Below are 20,848 nucleotides of genomic sequence, written 5' to 3'. Positions count from 1 at the left end.
GTCTAAAACTCTGCCACCCAACCTGCCTCTAAACACCATGCTTCCATCACAAGGATGAAGAAGAGCCCTGGAGAAAAAGGAACGGAGACCTTGTCCATCTACTGACTCAGCTGGGACTCCTCTGCCCACCGTGACTGACTCTTCCAGAAGGGCTCAGAGCCCCTCTCCCTGCCTATACCTGAAGCAACTTTCCTTGATGCAATAGGCCCCGGCGAGGGCAGTGTTCATACAATCACATGGCTTCATCATCTGTTGAATCGCTACATTTTCTTAGGACTTCATATCCTCAACCTGACCCCTTGAATGCCCACTTGGGGTTCATGCATTCTGAGCCAGGTGGGTTGTCCACGTTACTTCAAGTCCCGGGCAGACAGCATTCTGCACAGAGACAGTTGAGTCACAGCGTCAAATCTGTTATCAGGCAGTCTTTTACATCCTCCTGGGGCCTGTCTCCCTCCAGGGAATTTAGAACAGGCTAGGCCTCATGAATTATGTTACTAGAACATCAGCAGTCAGTTTTGTTCAGTGACTAGCTCTGAAATTATTGGAAAGGGTAGAATTCAGAAAAGCCTGGAAGAATCTCTAATACAATAATTACAGTTTTATCATCAGTAATCATAGGGACTATTTACTGAGCATTTCAACTGTGTGTCTGGCACTATACTAAAGCATTCTATGCCATCAGTGAATTCTTAGGCACCCTCTGAGGTCAGCATCATCCCAGTTTCACAGAGTATGACATGAAGCCTCAGAGAGGATAAGTCACACAACCAGGAAATTGTAGAACCAGCCTGTGCTCTTAAGGACCAGCTCCAGACTTGTATCTATAGAACCGGCTTCCTGGGTGTTTTGGATATAGAGGTTTACTCTGTCACCACCTCCCCTCAGCATCCCCTTTGCAAAGGAGGAAACTGAGAGGCAAGGATTTCCCCAAGGTGAGCCCCAGGGTTGTAAGGAGAACCTAAGCTTGCAGTCTATATACTGCACCCCAAGCAGGAATAGGCACCCCATCTGGGGCCACCAAGTCTTACCAGCTTCCTAAACATTGGTGAGTGGGTTAACTCAAGATCATAGTAGCTTCCTCTGAAGCCAGGAGTTGAGGGAAAGATGGGACTACAAACTAGTCCAGATAAAGATCCAGTGAAGAAGGGAGAGACCTTGAAGAATCACATTGACCTCTCAGCCTGAAACACCCCAGACTGCCCAGATGGCCAGGTCCCATCCAGTCACTGTGCACCCGAAAGGCTGGAATCAGGAGAGGCAGAGCCCGCCCAAAGTCAGTGGCAGAACCCAGGTAGAACCCTGGTCTCCAGGAGCCCTCCACTTGAACTGCCCCCCCTCCCCGCAAGTAAAGTTTCTCAGGTCATCTCATTCCCATTCTGCCTACAGTAGGACTCCATCCGGGCACGCTAGCGCTCCCTCTCTTGGGGTCACAGGTGAGAACAAGGTTCCTGGGCCTGACCAGAGGGGAGCGTGAGGACCAAAGGGGTCCCCAGGTTCCTACTGGCTCAGATGATGGAGGGTGAATGGCGGAGAGCAGGGACTTGGACACATTCTGTTAGGGGGGTGGGGGTGGGAAGCTCTGGGCATAGGGAAGGGGAACCTGAGGGCCCCAAACACCTGTGCCTGGAGTTACTCCCGCGTGAGTTTCCCCAAGGAAACCCTCAGGCTCTGCAAATAGGCGACGACGACCCAAAGCCCCGCTGAGCACCTGGCTCTTTCAGACCCCCCAGGACTGTCCCCCAGCGGTTCCCAGCCAGCGACAGGGGCGGCGGAGCGGGGTGCTGTCTCCTCCGGCTCCCGGGGAATCTAAACAAAGACTGTGGCAGAGACCGCTCCCTCCCTCGGGAGCTCGACGTGGTGCGGCGACCAGGGGACGGGCGGGGCGGGCGGGGCCTCCCACCTATCCCGGCGCACTCGGAGCAGCGGGGACCCTTCCTCCGGGCGCGTGCAGGAGGTGAGGAGCAGGCCGATCAAGCCGGGCTCTCCGCTGGGTTAGGGTGTCCCGGTGTCTAGCTCGCTGCGGGAGAAGCCGCGCTCCCAGGAACCGCCTCCCGTGTCCAGCCCCCAGGCCCGGAGCAGCACCGGGACAAGCGCCCACCCTCCCCGCGCCCTCCTGGGCACGCCCCCCGCGGCGCGCCGCCCCCGGCCCGGCCCCCGCCCGGCCCCCGCCCTCAACAGCGGTGGCTCTGCGGAGGGGCCCTGGGTTGCCCGCACCTGCACCCGCGCGTTGGCGGCGGCGGCGCGGAGGCCTGGCTCCCCGCCTGCGCGTCTGTCTTGCTCGCGTCTCTCTAGGTGAGTCGGCAGCGCCCCGAGGCCCATCTCCCGCCACCTCCCCGGCCACTGCAGCCGCGGCTGGCCCCACCGCCTCGGTGCAGCCCCCGCGCGCAACCCAGACCCGCTAGCGGGCCGCCTTGTAGCCCGGCCACACTTCGCCTAGGAGGGCGGCATCTCCTCCCCACCCCACTCCACCCTGCCAGGGCTCTTCCCTTCGCCTCCCCGGCCCGACACGGGGACCCCGCCACCCCGGCCAGGGCCAGGGCCCCGCCGCACCGCGCCCCCCCCGCGCCTCCCCGATCGCGACATCGGGGGCGGCAGGGCCTTTTTGTACGCGCGGCGGGCAGAGGGGCCCCCTCCCGCCGCCTCCCGGAGTGTCACCCGCGCCCACCCCGCGCTCTCTCTCTCCGCCTCCCGGAGTTCACCCGGACCAGGTGGCGGCGGGCGCCTTTTAGGGGTGCGCGGTCGTGCAATTGGTGGATTTTTTTAAACCGGTTTGGAGGGGGGGAGCGCGGCGTGGGGGGCGGCGAGAGAGCTCCCGGCTCCCGGCGGCTCCTCCTGCTCCGCTCCTCGCTCTCCTGCCGCTTCCCTCCTCGCCTCCGGCGCTCCTGTCCCTGGCTCCGCCGAGCGCACTCCCCCGACGCCGTAGCCGCGAGACGGGCAGCGCCGGACGCCGAGATGAAGGTGCTGGGACACAAGATCGAGCTGCTGACAGGTATCGCCGACCCTTCCCGGCCGCCGCCCCTCGGCGCGGCCTCGCCGCCCGCTACTTTCCGAGTCGGAGCAGGAGTCGGGCGCGGTGGCGGCGGCCAGGGCTTTGGGGTGTCTCGGGTTGGCGCAGGAGGAGGGGGTGCGGACACCAGCTAATTCCTACCTTATGCGCTGCGGGTTCCTGTGCAGAGCCGGGCTCCGGGATGGGACTTGGGGCGGTGCCCTGCCCAGCTTTGCTCTGTGAGTCTCCGCGGCCCGGCGTCGGGGTGGGTAGAGCGCTTGCTGCCGGGATGTGGTCGGGGGAGCGGCCCGTTGGAGTCAAGCTCTAGTCAGGTCTTCAAAAGAAGAAAGGGAGCTTGGAGCCCCTGCCCTTCTATCAGTGTCGATCGGTTCCCCCCAAGAAGGGAGCTCCCTGGGCTGGCGAGGGAGGGGGCTCGGATTTCCGGCTCCCTGTGACAATCTGAGCAGCCCTCCCTGGGAGGAGAAGTTACTCGCTGGGAGTAGAGGCCAGTGACCAGGAGAGTGGGGAGCCAGATTGGACCCTGATGACCAGGAAACTTCAGCCTTGGGCCCCTCTGAAGAAGTGGCTAGCCACTCTGCTGGAAATCACATCCCGGGAGCAGTGGCTGGAATCAAAAGAGGACACTGGGTCTGCTCTGGAGAGGAGGAAGGAGACGGGGCAAGGGGTCTGAAGGGTGGAGACACACTCCCAGACAGGAAGGGCCAACCCTACTGGTGGCTCCTGTGGTCTCCCCAGGGGAGAGGTGCAGAGAGACCTAGACAGGAGGATGGGGGCTGGGAACAGCAGGGAGGTCCAGATGCCCCCAGGTGCCGGGCTCTGGGGTGCCCCGGCAGCGTGTACTGCAAGGACACATGGGTTCCAGAAAATGTCCTCTGGCACCTGGGAGGTTCAGTCCCTCACCTGGAGGACCTTGCCACCGGGTGCATGGGAACAGAGGACAGACAGGGAAGGGGGCTCGGTGTGGGGACACACTCAGGAGGCAGGTTGGAGCCTGAGGTGGGAGATGAGGGGAGAGGAGAGATCTGAGCGTGTGGCAGCATTTGAACTGCACCCTAAAAGACAGATTTTCTATTAATGGAGAGGAAGGCAGTGCTACAGGCTGAAGAATGGAGGGACCAACATATGCAGAGGGCTTGGGATATGAGAGAGGCTTGAAGTAAGCAGAGGCTGGAGGGCTGGAGCGTGTGTGATGGAGTGCAGGGGAGGGGTAGGTAAAGTTTGGAGTTGTGGGTACGGGTTCAAGTAACAGTGAGCCCTCCTCAGCTCAGGCCAGGCTCATAGAGAAGAGGAGACGGGCGCTGTTCCTGGAGCACTGGGAACGCTGACCAAGCGCACAGAAGAGCGAGATCTGAGCCCAGTTAGCCAGTGGCTCCCCCGCCAGTTCCCTGCCTGTTTTCTCTGTAGAACTCACCTGAGGCAGGCCAGTCCTCCTGACTTCAAAGTGAATTGCACAGGTGGCTGGACTTGTTAATCCCCCGGAGCGAAAGTTTTCACCACTCCGTGGGTGGGTTTTTAGAGCTCCCCACGCAGGACAGAACTCCTGGATCCTTCTCCTTTAGCCCCAGAAGGGCCTGGAGGAGGAATATGGGTGGGAGACATGTGTGGGGGCTCTGCTGGGGCTCCAGGCTTTGGGGTCCCAATACAGTGTACCCTCATCCTCTGGCTACACAGGTCAGGGCCCCTCCTCCCTCATCAGACAGACTTGCCCACTTCTCGAAGACTCTGTGCCCTGGCCAGGCTGGAACAGGGCTCCCTCGGTCACTGTCTTCAGTCCTGGGTCCCCTTGCCATTTTTTCTCACCAGGCCCTGGGAGACAGGGCATGCCTCCCCTCCAGTGGTTTTTCCAGCCTTCTTTCTCCAACTCCCTCCCATCCTCTTCCTGGTCCCACCAATCTGGGTTCTATCCCACTCCCTCTGCAGGCCAGCTGCATGACCTCAGATAGGTGGCTTAACCTCTCTGACTCCAGTTTTCTCATCTTAGAGGTGAAACTGTTGACCCTTCCCTTTGTAAGCTGGGGTGGAGCTTGCTGAAATGGCACAGGAGACACTCCTGGCTGGGGCCTGGCCCCTGTGGGCACCTCGTGGGCTTCATCTCCCCTCAGGTCCCTTGGTCTTAGCTGTCCCTGTGATGGAGAATCCACCTGCCCTGCCTGATTGGCCGCTGGAAAGTCTGGATCTGCTTTCACCCGCTTTATCCCTGTTGCATGCATCTGTGGAAACCTGACCCATCTGCTCCATTGGGTGATGAGCAGGTCACAGGTGGTGGCTGGTTTTTTGTGGTGGCATACAGTAAGCACTCAATAATTGTTGACTGAGCCAGGCTCAGCAGCATCTCCAGGATAATTTCATAGAGGTCTCCAACTCCCTGCCCGCACATCATCATTAGGAAATTATTTCACTGAACCTCTGTTCAACTCATGTTTATTGAGCTGTTTATAGTTTTCACATTCTCCCATTTCATTATTGTGATCATTTTACCAGGGAGGCCACTCTCTGCCTCACGTCATACGGCTGAGAAGAGGTGGTGCTTTGTTTCGAACCTGAGTCCTGAGCCCTGAGCCATCCTATGCGTTTCTAACTGCCTGGCTCCTCCAGGCCAGTCTCACAGCTGCTCTACCCTTCACTTTCCTCATCTGTGAAATGGGCTCATCCTGGTGCCGCCCACAGTGGTGAGAATGTGTAAAACGTCGAGAGCAGCTGGCAGGTGGGCAGCGAATGGCAGAGGTGGGGCCATTGTCCCTAAGCTATATCCTGGGGTCTCCTCCCCTTCCCTCTGTGCTCCAGTCACCGGATCCCTTCTTCAGGGAATTTCCAGCTCCTTTCTTCCTCGGGACTCTCCACACAATCCAGGCCTCCTGAGATGTGCCTCTGGGGGACTCTGCTTCAGCCTTAGGTTCCCCGTCACATGGGAAGGGGAGACATGATTTTCTAGGGTTGGGTCCTGCTGGTCTGATGCCCACAGCTCTGACACAAGGTAGGGAAAGCTAGATCCCCCTCACTTATGGGGCTGGAAGGATGCCCATGAATTGTTATGGGCAGCCTGAGCCTGTCTTTTTGTTTCAGCGAGACGAGGGGGTGGTCCTTCGCCCTCGAGCAATGCTTAGGCGGCCAGCACCTAGTTTCCAGATGCCCTTCCAGGGTGCTCCCGCACAGGGAGAGCAGGGATTCAGGAATCAGAGGGTATGAATGTCAGAGTCTCCTCTCTGCTCTCAGCTCCTGAGCATATTCTTAATTTCTCCAAGTCTCCGTCTGTTTATCAATAAAATGGGAACAAAGGCCCTCCCTCGTTAGCATGGTAAGAAGGACCCAGGACTCTGTCCTGCCCACGCACAAGCTCTCTGCGGCCTCAGAGGACAGACGCTCGGTGCCTTTTTTTATTCCTTAGTGAGATGGGAAAAGTGGGACATATGTCTGTCTGCAAGCAGGAAGGTGATGGTTTTTGTGCATTTGTTCTCCAGCAGTCTGTCTCTAGGAGGGTTTGAAGTCAGAGCTCTGAAATGGCAGATTTAAGGCTCTGAAAAATGGTCCCTTGGGAGCCTCAGTATTAGACGCTGGAAACTTTCAAAAATATGCTTGATGTGTGATTAGAAAGCCGAACTTTGGCCAGTTCAGTCTGGAATTTTGGTATCATTTTAACGTGTGGAATGTGTATTTAAATAGTGTTAGATTGTGGGCAGGTATATCTCTGACCCATATATTTATATGTGGGGGAAACTGAGGCATAGATTTACCCCCCCCCCAGGACCCTGAATCCTCATTGCTAGCCCATCCATAAACTTCACTGCTTCACTCAGGTGCTGGCGTCAGGTGTGAAGAGACACGTGGGCTGCTGGACCAGGTGGGAGGGGATCCGATCCTTACACGGGGTGTGGGGAGATGGGCAAGCTGTTCCACTGGTGCAACTTAATGAAGGGCACGATGGCAATGATGTATCAAAAGCTCAAAAATATGTATGGTCTGTGACTCAGCAGTTGAATTTTTAGGAGCAAATAAAGATGTGTTCAGAGGTGTTTGTTCAAGGATGTTATCACGTAGTTGCTTATAGAAAGGAAAGAAAAACAACTGGAGACAACTTAAACCCCTAACAGTAGGGGAGGCTAAATAAGCAGGAGCACATTCGCAGCAGGGAACCTCAGGCAGCTGGAATTTGGCTACGGGAAGCCACTCACCCACCTGAACAGATGTCTCCTGATGTGCATATAACAACGTGATGACAGCTCACACTTCTCTGGCATTTGTCGTGCGCCAGGCACAGTCCAAAGCACTTTCTGTATGTTAACTCATCCTCATAAGCACCCTATGAAATATGGGCTGTTATTTCCTCCTTTTAGACAGATGAGGAAACCAAAGCCCAGAGAAGTTAAGTAACTTGCCTAAGGTCACACAGATGGCAAGTAACTGGCTGAAATTTCAACCAGGAGATCTGGCTCCAGAGTCCAAAAGATGTTTCAGAACAGTGTTTTTTTGTTTTTAGATGTACAGATTAGCACTGGAAGTGAAAAGGGATAAGCAAAAATGTTAGCAGTGGTTTCCTCTGGTTACTAGGATCATATGTGATTTTTTACTTCTTCTTGCTCTTCTGTCTGACTTTTCTCAGTGAACGTGTATTGCATGACATTCAAGTTTTATTTTTAAAAATGAAAAATTAACAAATGCATAGGGGAACGTGCGAAGCTCTGGGGGTCTGATGAAACCAGAATTCCTGGGGGAATTCTAAAAGCGGTCTGAAATCTGCTTTTGTGGAGAGGGTATGTTCTTGGAAAACTCTAGGGAGGAAGGGTCATTCGTGGTAGATACTGAACTTGCCTTTCTGTAAGTACAGAGAGGAGGAAGTCATTGTAAGCACAGTGGATAACACACAGCTGGGGTGTGTGTGTGTGTGTGTTTACACACGTGCTAGGGTGAATTTTAGCTCCTGAATATATTATGATCCTAATTCCACAGGGCTTCCCTGATGGCTCAGCAGGTTAAGATGCAGGAGACACAGGTTGGATCCCTGGGTCAGGAAGATCCCCCTGGAGGAGGAAATGGCAATCCACTCTGGTATACTTGCCTGGGAAATCCCATGGACCAAGTAGCCTGGTGGGCTGCAGTCCACGGGGTTGAGAAGAGTCAGGCACAACTGAGCACACGTGCACACAGACCTTGTTTGCAGTATGTGGGGTCTTCAGTTGCGGCACTCTTAGCTCACTCTTAGTTCACACTTCAGTTGTGAACTCTTAGCTGCAGCATGTGGAATCTAGTTCCCTGACCAGGGATCGAACCTGGTCCCCCTGCATTGGGAGTGCAGTGCCTTAGCCAGTGGACCACCAGGGAAGTCCCAATCCTAAGGTGCTTTAAACACCAAACCGACCAAAATGACCATATGTCTTTAGCCCCATAACCTATTGAGGACCTTTGAGGTCCTTTGAGGACCTAGATGTTTTTTCAGTTCATGTTGGGGCAGGGGTGGGGAGAGCAGCGTAGGCCCTGTGTGCCTGGTGATGCTCCAGTCCTGGGCAAATGAGAATCCTGGCCTGTCCCACCTGAGAGCACACACCTGCTCCTCACCCATCAGGTGAGAGCTCTGGGTTCAGACCCCATCTCTGTGGTGATGAACCCAGTCCATCACCCCATTGACAGCACCCCCTGGCTCGAGTTTAAGCCAACTGCCTGGGCTTTCCCCTCAACCCCAACTTCTTTTTCCCAAGGCCTTCTGGACCCATAAACAGCAGCTCTCTCCCTCCAGTGGCTCAGGACAAACCCAAATCACCCTGGACTCTTCTTTGTCTCTCATGCCCCACATCCGATCCACCCGCAGCTCCTGCCGGCTCTACCCTCAGAATATACCCGGCCACCACCTCCACCCGGGCCTCCAGCATCTCTTTCCTGGATTACTGCAATGACTGGTCTCCCTGCTCCCACCCCCATGCCCTAGGTCTGCTCCACACATAGCAGAAGGGAGACTTTAACATGGAAATCCTATCACATCACCCTGCTGCTCAAAACCCTCTAAGGCAGAGACTTCTCTGGTGGTCCAGTGGCTAAGACTCTGCACTCCCAGTGCAGGGGGTCCAGGTTCGATCCCTGGTCAGGGAACTAGATCCCTGGTGCTGCAACTAAAATCTCCCACATGCTGCAACTAAAGATTCTGCATGCTGCAACTTAAAAAAAAAAATCCCACATACTGCAACAAAGACCCCACATGCCACAAGTAAGACCCAGTGCAACCAAATAAATAAATATTTTTTAAAAACCAAAACCTCTAAGGTACCTCAGGAAAAGCCAGAGTTTTTCTAACAAGCCTTCTAGATGAAACGTGATCTGATGCCTCCTCCACTGTTCACTCACTGTTCACCCCTCCCTCCCCGCTCCCCTCGATTAACTCTGCTCCAGCCTCACTGGCTGCCTTCCTCACATCTACCGGAAGCCACCAGGCAAACACCTGCCTCACGGCCTTAGCACTTGCTGTTCCCTCTGCCCTGAGCACTCTCCTAGGCATCCACACAGCCCCCTCCCTCAGCTCCCTTCGCTCTCATCACCTTCTCAGGGAGGCCCACTCTTACACTCTGTTTCAGATCACAGCCTCTCGCTCCTCCCCCTACTGTGAGGTTGCTTCCTGGTGCCCCTGGCATGTCTGGCACACCATGTATTTACTTGGATTTGTTGATTGGAATTCTCCTGAAAGTTCCACAGATGTAGGGCTTCTTGTCTGTAATCATCGGTCTTTTATCTCCGGTGCCTGAAACAGTACCTGGCACATAGTAGGTCAGTATTTGGCAATTGAATTAAATAAGTGAATAAATGAAGGACGTAGACCTGAGCCACTCGGCCACCCTGAGAGCGTGGTCGTTCCTGTACCACGTGGGCTGAGAATGAGGCGGGGGTGACATTTCCTCAACCAGGTACTGCTATGAGAAGAAATGGCCTGGGCTGAGCGGCGCTGACACACGGCCCCACTTCTGCAGACATTGTATGTGACTTGGGGAGACCCTGGGAGTGGCTCGGGGTGGGCGATTTCCTGCCAGCTGTGTGCTGTTCCTCAAAACAGGAATACAAGAGGCAATTCAGAGGGGACGGGGGCTTTCCAGGAGAGAAATACGCAGTCAAGAAGCTGCTCCTTCAGGCTCTCTTTCCTGCAGACCTGCAAGCCGGGGGAGACTTGTTGCCTTGTATTACCCCACTTTGAACCTTACACAAACATCCAGTATCTTTGTTTCCAGGCCTTTGCCAAATTAGACAAAGATACAGGAATGAATCGAGGCACCTGTGTTAAAGAAACTTGAGAATTTGTGGCCCCAAGTGCCAGACTTTTAACTTTTTAACTTTTGAATGTGGGTCATGGTTACCAGTGTTGATGCAGCTTCTATGAGCCTGTGAGGGGTGGTCTGGAAGGGGCTGGCTCACTCTCTGAAGTGACAATGCTGCCTGCTGCAAAGAAGATCTGCAGCCCTGGAATTTCCCTGTGTCCCCTTGGGCAGGCCCCATCCTGTTCCTTTTCTTTGGGTTCCTTTAGCATGTTAGACTGGGACTCCAAGAAAAATGTCCCAAGTTTAAATTAGCTTCGATGGTATGTGACAGAAAGCCAAGGATAATAATAATGGATTAAACAGAACAGAAACACCCAGACATAGAAAACAAATTTATGGCTACCAAAGGTGAAAGTGGGAGGAGGGATAAATTAGGAATTTGGGATTAACAGATACACACTACTCTAAAATAGATAAACCAGGACCTACTGTGTAGCACAGGGAACCATATTCAATATCTCATAATAACCTGTAACAGAAAAGAATCTGAAATATATATGTAATATATAATATATATATATATAACTGAATCATTGCTCAATACCTGAAACTAACACAACATTGTAAATCAAATATGCCTCAATTAAAATTTAGATAAAAGAAGATAAAAGTTTCCCTCTTTTATAAGCAGAGTCTAGAGATAGGCCATCCAGAACTGTGGCTTCATGATTCTCAGGAACTTGGACACTATCTATAGTGCCACCCTAGCACCTTTAGTATCCAGCCTCAGGGTCTAAAATGGCTGCTTAAGTTCCCACCATCACATCTGTATTCCAGTCAGCAAAAGGAAGGAAGGGTTTAAGAATGGCATGTCTCCTCCCTTTAAGACCACTATCCCAAAGTCACATGGTTCCATTTACATCTAACTGGCTGATTGTTGTCATAAATAGGCTTTATTCCCTTGTCTACCTGCTCATCTAAAATTTGGGGATCTAGTATTAAGAGTATCAAGGGGAGAACAGATACTGGGGGACAATTAACAGTCTCTGCCCCAGTAGGACTTTTTCCTGGCTCCATACAGAAGCTGCTTACATGGAATATATTGTTGGGATTCCCATTCTGTCTGCTCTTGGTCTGAGGGTTGGAGGTTTGTTATGTCTGTGTTTAATGTCTGGAACCATGTTGTGTATAGAAACAGAGTTCACACATGGGTGCTGTGCCTCAACGGAAGAAAATTTTATAAAAGAGCTATGTTATGGCAACTCTCAGATGCACATTTTCTTAATAACATCTCTGACATATATCCTCTCTTGGTGAGGTGGGCACCAGGACCACTGTTTTGCCATCACAGTACACCAGAAGGTGTAGTCTGGTGGGAAGTCCTGGAGGTGGTAGCGGAGCCCTCTTGGGAAATGCTGTACCAGTGACATTCCTGATGTCAGAGGAGCTGGGACTCCATGGAAAAGCACAGCTAGCCGCAACCTCAAGACAGAGTGGGACTTCGCTGGTGGTCCAGTGGTTAAGAATCCACCTACCAACACAGAGGATGCAGGTTCAATCCCTGGTCAGGGAAGATTCCGCATGCCGAGGAACAGCTAAGCCCACCACAGCTACTGAAGCCAGCAAGCTCTAGAGCCTGTGCTCCACAACAAGAGAAGCCACTGAAATGAGAAACCCTCGCACTGCAGCTAGAGAGGAGCCCCCTTAGAGAAAGCCCTCTTGCAGCAACGAAGACCCAGCACAGCCAAAAAAAGAGAGCAATTCAGAAACATCAGATACTGAATGTGAAGAAGTTTTAGGAAGAACTGATGCAGTTTATTTCACTTCTTTTTTTTTCCACTTCTATTTCTTTTTAAGAATTTATGAGCATTGTACAGCAACTATACTTCAATTTTTTTTCTTTTAAAAAAATTATTTATTTTAATTGGAGGTTCGTTACTTTATAATATTACAGTGGTTTTTGCCATACATTGTCATGAATCAGCCATGGATGTACACATGTCCCCCATCCTGAACCTCCCTCCCTCCTCCCTCCTCATCCCATCCCTCAGGGTCATCCCAGTGCACCGGCTTTGAGTGCCCTGCTTCATGCATCGAACTTGGACTGGTCATCTATTTTACATATGATAATACACATGTTTCAATGCTATTCTCTCAAATCATCCCACCCTCGCCTTCTCCCACAGAGCCCAAAAGTCTGTTCTTTCCATCTGTGTCTCTTTTGCAGTCTCGCATATAGGGTCATCATTACCATCTTTCTAAATTCCATATATATGTGTTAATATACTGTATTGGTGTTTTTCTTTCTGACTCACTCTGTATAATAGGCTCCAGTTTCATCCACCTCATTAGAACTGATTCAAATGTGTTCTTTTTAACAGCTGAGTAATATTCCATTGTTACACTTCAATTTTTTAAAAAAGAGAAAGAACTTATAAGAGTGATAGATGTGGGTCTAAGTCTAAAAGAATAAAATATTTTTAAAAATTAATTACCAAAAGTTCTGAATGATAGGAACTCGTTATGTTAGTGACAGTTCTGTGTGTATAGTAGGAATGAGCTAATAAACAAAAATATTGGGGATAATGATAGCCAGGTTTCTCACTGTGGAAGAAAAACAATTACAAATAATGAAAGGGGGGAGGTTAGAATAAACTGAGTGGTGTTGAATTGGAATTAGAGATGTCAGTATAAATTCCAGATTTTTAACAGATATACAGATAACATACGTAGATGGAGAAAAGTGTGTGTGTGAGGCAGAAAAAATATAAGATGAGTTTGGAGTAAATTAGAAGGTACTAAAAATTTTAAAAAGACAGTGAATGGTGAAAGGACCCAAGAGCCAACTTAACTCCCAATGGCCAAATCTGGCACAATCAGAACAATAAAATAATAATGGAAATGGATTATAACCCATAGAATAAAATAAGTAATTGAATAAATCAGTGAATGGAGAAGAAAAGACGACTCTGTTTCTTCCAGGAGAAATCCAATTAATAAATGTAGAAGGGACGATGGAAATAGAAAACGATCATCAAGCAAATTCCACTGTAATAACTGTAGGCAAGCCTCATCCACGGTTGCTAAAATTAGTGGGCAGAAAGTATGATGAGAAACAAGATGTCTGCGTAGTCTCAAAGTATCTTCCCATGAGATACGTGTTAGTTACAAAGGGGAAAATAGTAACTTTACACTGGAGAAATCCCAGAACCTGAGTCAGGTGGTCAAGCTTAAGGTTCCCCAGTAATGAGACATCTTGCACCCCGTGAAATGGCACAGTGGCAAGGGCGCATCTCTTCTGCTGTATTCTCTTGAAAAATACAAAACCTCGGTCTAATCATACAAAAAAAAGAGAGAGACAAATCCAGACTGAGGAACAGTCTACAGATTTTAACTACTCAGTGTTTCTCGGGTGTCAGCTTCATAAAAGACAGACTGAGGAACTGTCCCTGAGTGGAGGGGACCACGTGGCAGCTAAGGGCAGAGTGGCATCCTGGACGGGGAGACTGCTGGAAAACTGGTGAAATTCAGTGACCGTCTGCAGATTGCGTCACCAAATTATATCAGTATTTTCTTTCCTGGTTTCTCTAATTGTTTAAGATTCTGTAGCATGGTAACATTCTAGAGGAAGCTGAATGAGGAGTATGTGGGAAGTTTCTGTGCTTTTTTTTTTTCCTGTGATTTTTCTATAAATCTGAAATTATTTCAAAATAAAAAGTTAAAAATGTAGGGGGCAGTATTAATTTCATCAATAATGTTTTTTTTTTTTCTTTTCTGTTGGTACATAAAATGTTAGTGTCAGCTCTAATTGATGGTATCTTAGATTTGATAAGATCTGCTATGTAGAATAAAAGTCTCCTTTTAGACTCTTCCAAATACATATTTTTCCTCTGAAATGAGCATTGTTATAGTTACCCTGATTCATTCGAGGACCTTTTTTCTTTTTTAATTTGCAAATAAATGTATCTGTTCCATGCATGTATTTTTCACATAAATGGGCTTATTTATTTATACTTATTATTCTATGCCATGCCTTTTTCTCTTACCTGCATATTTTAGAATGCCTTCCCTATCTGTTTGAGTGGAGCTGTCTCATTTTTTAAATAGCTGTGTGATGTTCTGGGGTATAGATGTGCCAGGGTTTATTTAACCGTTCTCCTGACATTTATTTTCCCTGTGATGATTCTTTTCACTGTTTTTCCTGTTCTAAAGAGCGCTGCAGAGTGCACCCCTGTGCATAGCCTCTTCGTGTTTTTCTTCAGGATAAATACCTAGAAACAGAATTATTGAGAGAGATTTGCATTTTTACAAACTATCAACTTGCCCGCCAAATCAAGTTGAACCCACTGCAGTCCAGCCAGTGGTGTATGAGAATATGTATTGTTTCCCCACAACCTCATTGACACTGAATGTTACCAATCATTTAATACTTTACAGTCTGAGCAAGGAATCGTTCATTCATTCATTTCATGCCGTTCAACAAACACACATCGTGTCAGAAAATATTAACAATTTATTTTCATTATTATTGCTGTTGTCATTGTTGTGGGCAGGTGATGGGGAAAAGCATTTCAGGCAGAGGGAAGAGCGTGCACAGAAGCACGTGCTTCCTGCAGGAATAATGGGCCGACTGGGTCAGCTGGGGTCTTTAGCTGTGAGTGTCGGCATCCAGATATGGCAGTGGGAGTCTCTGTGTGTGTGTGTGTGTTGGCAGGGTGGCGGTGGTTGTGGAGAGATAGGAATTCACGGGCCCAAATCAAGGAAGAAGCAGGAGACGTGGTCTAGGTCAAGTTCGGCATCAAGCAAAGGGCTGTAATGGGAGAGGAAATGGAGGCTGGGCCAGAACACAAGATCATGTTCGCTGCAGCCTCCTGTTAGGCCATCTACCCCAGGGAAACAGAATCTGTGTAGAGTAGGGTTTGTTTGTTTTTTATGGGGTGGCGGGCAGGCAGTCGACCGCAATGTAGCCTGCGGGCTCTAAGTTCCCTGACCAGGAATTGAACCTGGGGCCCTGGCAGTGAGAGCACTGAGTCCTGAGCCACTGGACCACCAGGGGATTCCCTAGAGTTGGGTTTAAGAGCACGGGCTCTGGGGTTGCTCCCTGGATGTGCCACAGGGGACTTGCACCAGTCACTCCCTCCGTGCGCCTGTTCTTGCCTCACCTGTGAGATGGGGATGCTGAGGGAAGGTCTGTCTCCATCCCAGGCCCGCTGCCAGCACTGTCCCAGCCCTCTGAGGTCAGCGTCCGGACAGTGAGAGTGATATGACGAGGGGCCAGCTACTTGGACAGCTCTCAACCCTCTACACAGTGCAGCTGGAAGCAAAGTTCCTGATTTCTGGGTCCCTGAGTTCTGGGACTTCTTTTCAAACCACAGTGCTGGCGTGGTGTGGGTAGATGGAAGGGCATCAGGTGCCCAGGCTTGAATGTGAGTGAGTCTGAACCTGCCCTAAGCGACCTCCTTCTCAACCTGTGGCACAGACCCTTCCCCAGGGCAGAGCTGCCCAGGTCAGATTGGCTCTGCTCCTTGTTCCATTTGCTCGAGGCTCTTCTCGTAACAGGACATCATAACTAGGGCTTTCAGGAGTGCAGCAACCACTGAGCGCCTTGGACCAAGACCCTGACCATGACCTGCCAGAGACGTCCTCCCTCCAATGACTGAGAAAACAAGGAAGTCCACCTCTTTTATAGTTTGCTTTCTCCCTGTCCCACAAGATCTGGTTCACCTGCATACGCTAACTTCACCCTGTTGGTGTCTGGCCTTCCTTCTCCTTCAGCCCTTGTGTCTCTCAGGGGGGCAGCTCAAGGTGTTTCGGGGTGGGGAGCGATGCTCCACTGTGCTGCAGTGTCCCCAGGCAGCCTTCCTTGCTTCTGACTCCTAACTACTGTAGGCGCCCCCGCTTGCTGCTGCTGCTGCTAACTCGCTTCAGTCGTATCCGCCTCCTAGCGACCCCATGGACTGCAGCCTACCAGGCTCCTCTGTCCATGGGATTTGCCAGGCAAGAGTACTGCAGTGGGGTGCCATTGCCTTCTCCTCCCGGTTGCTGAGACAAGCTCAAATCCCTGCATGTATTTCCAGATGCCCCCGACTACTGACTAAGCTGGGCTTCTACTCAACGATGGCTTTATTCCATAGGATGCATAACTGCCACTGATCAGTTTAATTGAAGCATTTATTGAATAGGTTCTGGGCTTCCCAGGTGGCTCAGTGGTAAAGAACTCACCTAGCTAATGCAGGAGATACAGGTTCAATCCCCGAGTCGGGGAGATCCCCTGGAGAAGGAAATGGCAACCCACTCCAGTATTCTTGCCTGGGAAATCCCATGGACAGAGGAGCCTGGCAGGCTACAGTAGTCCACGGGGTCGCAAGCAGCTGGACATGACTGGGTAACTATGCACCAACTACGCACCGCAGGAACGATCATAGTAATCATTTACATTTTAAACCCTGTTAAGTCTGAGGGTTCACATGGCCCAGGTCTCAGCACAGAATCACATTTAAAGAAGCACAAAATCAGCAACCAAAAGTAATAGAAAAGAAATGCAATTCCTTTTAAAGAATTCACCCACATTCACTCTGCTCTAGGGCCCCTTTCTGTCACCCAGCCAGAGGCATGTCTCTCCCTCATCCCTTTCCTGTCCTTTTATTGCAAACATCAGCAGAGCCTCCCTGCCAGCAGGTATGAACCCTTCTTAAACAGGAGACAAGAGAAAAAGAAAGTCCTCCAAGCAGGCAGAAGAAGGTTAGGAGGACCCCAATCAACCCTGTGATTTTTGTCCCATCCAAATGGGTATAGAAATCTTCTATTTTAAAAGCACATTTCTCAGACTCACAGATTTAGAGAATAAACTTATAGTTCCTGGGCTGAGGGGAAGACTGTAGGGAAGGGATAGGGAGTTTGGGATGGACATGTACACACTGCTACATTTAAAAAGGATAAGCAACTAGGACCCACTGTATAGCACAGGGAACTCTGCTCAATGTTATGTGGAAGCCTGGATGGGAGGAGAGTTTGGGAGAGAATGGATACACGTGTATGTATGGCTAGGTCCCTTTGCTGTTCACCTGTAATTATCACAACATTGTTAATCAGCTATACCCAATACAGAAAAAAAAAAAGTTTTAAAAAAAAGAACACCTGGTATATAGTAAAAATACTAAAAATAAATTACAAAAACACATTTCTATCTGTTGTCTTTGTTGTACCTCAAAGCTTTCTGAGGTGGGCAAAGGGAGGCTACCACTCCCATTTTGCAGCTAAGCAATCCTATTAGTGGCTTGCTCAAAATAAAGCTAGGCAGTGAGTGATACAGAAGAGATTCCGGTAACTGCAGGCCTAACCACTGAGAAGCTGAGGGTTGGAATTCATCCCAGGCCCATTTGTTTCTAACACTCTGTGTTGCCTTTAGAGACTTGGGGATTAAGCGGAGGGGAAAGACAGAGTGAAAAGGCCCATAGCTATGGCTCCAAGACCCCCTCCCCGCCAGGCACCTCCCACCCCACCTGCTCTGTGCCCCCTGACTCTGTACAGACCTGAATCAGGCTTCCTTGTGGGACTTGATAGGAATCTCGCTCTCTTTTTTGAAAGCTTTTTTCCAGCTTTATTGAGATACCAAAGTTGACATATAACATTGTATAATAAGTTTAGGGTATACAATGTATTGATTTGATAGGAATCTCATTTTCTTGTAGGATTGTCTAGCTGCCTTCTTTTAATTGTTAGAAACCATTTCTTTCTTGGCTGTGCTGAGTCTTTGTTGCTGCTCTGGGTCGTGCAGCAGCCGTGCACGGAGCACGGGCTCTAGGGTGCTCAGGCTTCAGCAGCTGTGGCTTGCTGGCTCTAGAGCACAGGCTCAATAGTTGTGGCTCACGGGTTTAGTAGCTCTGTGGCATGTGGGATCTTCCCATATCAGGGATCGAACCCACGTCTCCTGCATTGACAGGCAGATTCTTTACCACTGAGCCACCAGGGAAGCCCTGCCTTTTTTCTTCCGATCACAACTCTCTTAGGAAGGAACTTGTCCGCCACCACCCTGTGGGAATGCCTGCTGTGGCCTCTGTTCTGGAGCCCCACACCACCACCTGCTGGGCTGTGGGCTGTCCCTGTTTCCCTGGGGCTGAGACATCCCCGGTTCTCTGGAGTATGAGGTTTCTCTTTGCAGCCCCCTTCCCCACCACCCCCTCCCTCACAGGCCATCTGTCCCTGCACTGCCCACTCTCAGCCCTTTTAATAGCACCGTCCTTGGGAAGGATGGGTCTCCAGGGTGGTTTCGTAACAGACCTGGGTGAGGGCGGGGACATCCCAGTCCTGCCAAGGCGTTTAATTCAGGGAGGTTGGAGGCAAAAGACGCCCTAATGGGGAAGAGACTTCCAGGCTGGGGGCCCTTCTTTCAGCTCCCCACCGGATGGAGGGATGAAAGTGCACAAATCAGAAACGATGGAAGAGAAAGTGGGGGAGGGGAGAGAGGACGCCGTTCTAAAAATACAGCCCGTGTGCATTGTGTTAGCCGGTTTCCCTGGAAACCACTGGGAACAGAGAGCTCCAGGGTGGCACAAGGTGCGGGGACCTGGGCGCCTGGGCGGGCAGGGGCCTTCCTGCCTGGTCTCTCCGTGCTGGGGACCAGGCTCTGCCAGGGGTGGCGGCACAGAGCTGGATTAACTTTCCAGCAGGCTTGGGTGGCCAGCAGCGCCCAGCCCAGCCTTAGCGCATCTCAACCCCAGACTAGACTGTGGTGGGGACCACCACGCAATCACAAGGCACCATCTTGATAGCACTCTGAGGGCTAATGCTTCCTGCTTCTGATAGCATGGAAGGAAGCCCAGGGGAGGTCTGGAGCTGCAACCTGGTCTCAGGACCGCCCACAGGAAATGAGTTCCAGCCGATGTCCTTGGGTCCAGGCAACCACTGTGCCCACTCCCCATCACTAGGGCTTCTATAGGGAGAAGCCAAAGGAGCAAGGGTGGGCAATGATGGGGGGCACCTTCTTGACCAACCAGCTAGTGGGATGGTCAGCCTTTCAGGGCAGAAAGGAAAGTCTGACGGCTTCACCTTTAAGAAAGACCGATAGAATTGGGAAGGAAGGAGAGGGGAGGGAGGGAGGCTGGGAAGAATAGGAAGCCTTCCTTCCAGGACGGACAGTGTTACAGAACCAGCATGGGGCTGGATGAGGAATCCAAAGACTCCATTTCCAGGCCTGGCCCCATCTGGGCTTGCTGTGGAACTTCTCTGAGCTTTGGTTATCTCGCATTTCCCATCAGGGTGAAATCTAACAACACAGGAACGTGCCTTGGGAGCCGTGGAGTGCTTTGTCAGAATAAAGAATTGTTAATAATCTTCGGTAGTCTTTCTTAATGGTTTTTTTTTCTCCCTGACTTCAGACTATAGGCGCTAGTTTTCTGCCCTTCACTCTGGGATAATACCTGTTAACTTTATAAAAAGCCTTCCAGGCTGTTGCTGTTGTTTTTCTTTTTGGTGAAACTATTCATATTTCTCGTAATTTGGATAATATTGTATGCGTTATAACTTCTTTTTAAAAATCTATTACAACACAAGCATTTTCTCACATTATTAAATAATCTTACAAGTTATTGTCTTCCCTATTTGTGGACACTTGGCTTCTTTTAGTTTAGTTTAGTTTTTTTTTTCCCCTATTATAAATGGCACTGGGGTGAGCTTTCTTAGAGATAAATCATTAGATGCTAGTTTTCCTAAGGAAAGCATATGGTTTCCTTAGGAAATTTCTCCCAGGGAGAGGACTGCTGAGTCCAAGAGTAAGAACCTTTTAAATGATTTTAATTCAGTTCTGTAAAACTGCCCTTCAGAAAGATGTGCCAGTTTATACACTCACAGCCGTATAAGCGAAGTGCCCATTTTGGTGCATCTTTGCCAGTGCTGCAAACTGTACCAATTCCATTAGCCAAAAAAATATATATATCTTTGATGTCTAGTACGCTTTAATATTTCCCCCTGTATTTATTGGCTAATTGTAATTCTTTTATGAGTTCTCAGCTTGTATTTCTGACTAGCGTTTCTCTTGGTGCATTCTTATTTATGCCATCCTGCAGTCCCAGTGAAGAATGGTGGTGCCAGGCTAGACGGATTGTGGGGTCTTGGCACCCTTTCTGTCTGCCTTCCCCCCAACACTGGATCCTCCAGACACACACAGGTGTACATTTGACCCTTCCTCTCCTGGGGTTCAGAGGCCCAGAGTCTCCCCAGAACCTGCAGCCATTAGGCCTGGGCCCCTCCACCTGGTGGCTGTGGTTGAGGGGTCACGGGGTCACCCCTCCCTGCTGGTGGTGATGTCACCCTCCCTGCTGGTGGTCTGTCGACTGGCACCCTTTCCTGCAGTGTCACGCTGCCAGCCCCCTCCCCTCTCAGAGTCCCCCTCACCCAGGCTTGTCCTCAGCACTGAGCTCAGCTCAGTTCCGTGTCCTCCAGACCCCACTGTCCACTTCTGAACACCGGGGGCTTCCCTACACGTGTCCCCCTGCTTCTTAATAAATGGAATTCACTTGAAGTTGTTTCAAGGGTCATCGTATATCGTGTCGCTTTGTTTTTCCTTTCTTTTTTCTTCTCTCCTTTTCCTTCCTCCCTTCTTTTCTTCCCT

At 50.5% G+C, this 20,848-nt stretch overlaps 1 protein-coding gene and 1 non-coding gene across 4 annotated transcripts in view; both read left to right on the top strand.

The window, feature by feature from the left end:
- The first annotated feature begins 2,218 nt into the window (after positions 1-2,218).
- Positions 2,219-20,848, top strand: part of NDRG4 (NDRG family member 4) — a 42,467-nt gene continuing 23,837 nt past the window's right edge. The window contains exon 1 of one of the 3 annotated variants that reach the window (XM_040253873.1): positions 2,219-2,295. Coding sequence is in view for 2 of the 3 variants with exons in the window: in XM_040253871.1 (XP_040109805.1) it covers positions 2,956-2,992 (37 nt within the window). In the remaining variant the exon portion in view is untranslated. Of the gene's footprint in view, positions 2,296-2,787; positions 2,993-20,848 lie in introns of those variants that run through there. The other 2 variants (XM_040253871.1, XM_040253872.1) reach the window with 2 other exon arrangements.
- On the top strand, positions 9,016-9,088 carry TRNAG-CCC. The gene has a single exon. It is a non-coding gene; the product is annotated as a tRNA-Gly (tRNA).

This window comes from Oryx dammah, unplaced genomic scaffold (genome assembly GCF_014754425.2).
Source record: "Oryx dammah isolate SB20612 unplaced genomic scaffold, SCBI_Odam_1.1 HiC_scaffold_13, whole genome shotgun sequence".
NCBI classification, from domain to species: Eukaryota; Metazoa; Chordata; class Mammalia; order Artiodactyla; family Bovidae; genus Oryx; species Oryx dammah.
Note: the sequence above shows the minus strand (reverse complement) of the source record. Positions and strands in the feature narration are given on the sequence as shown.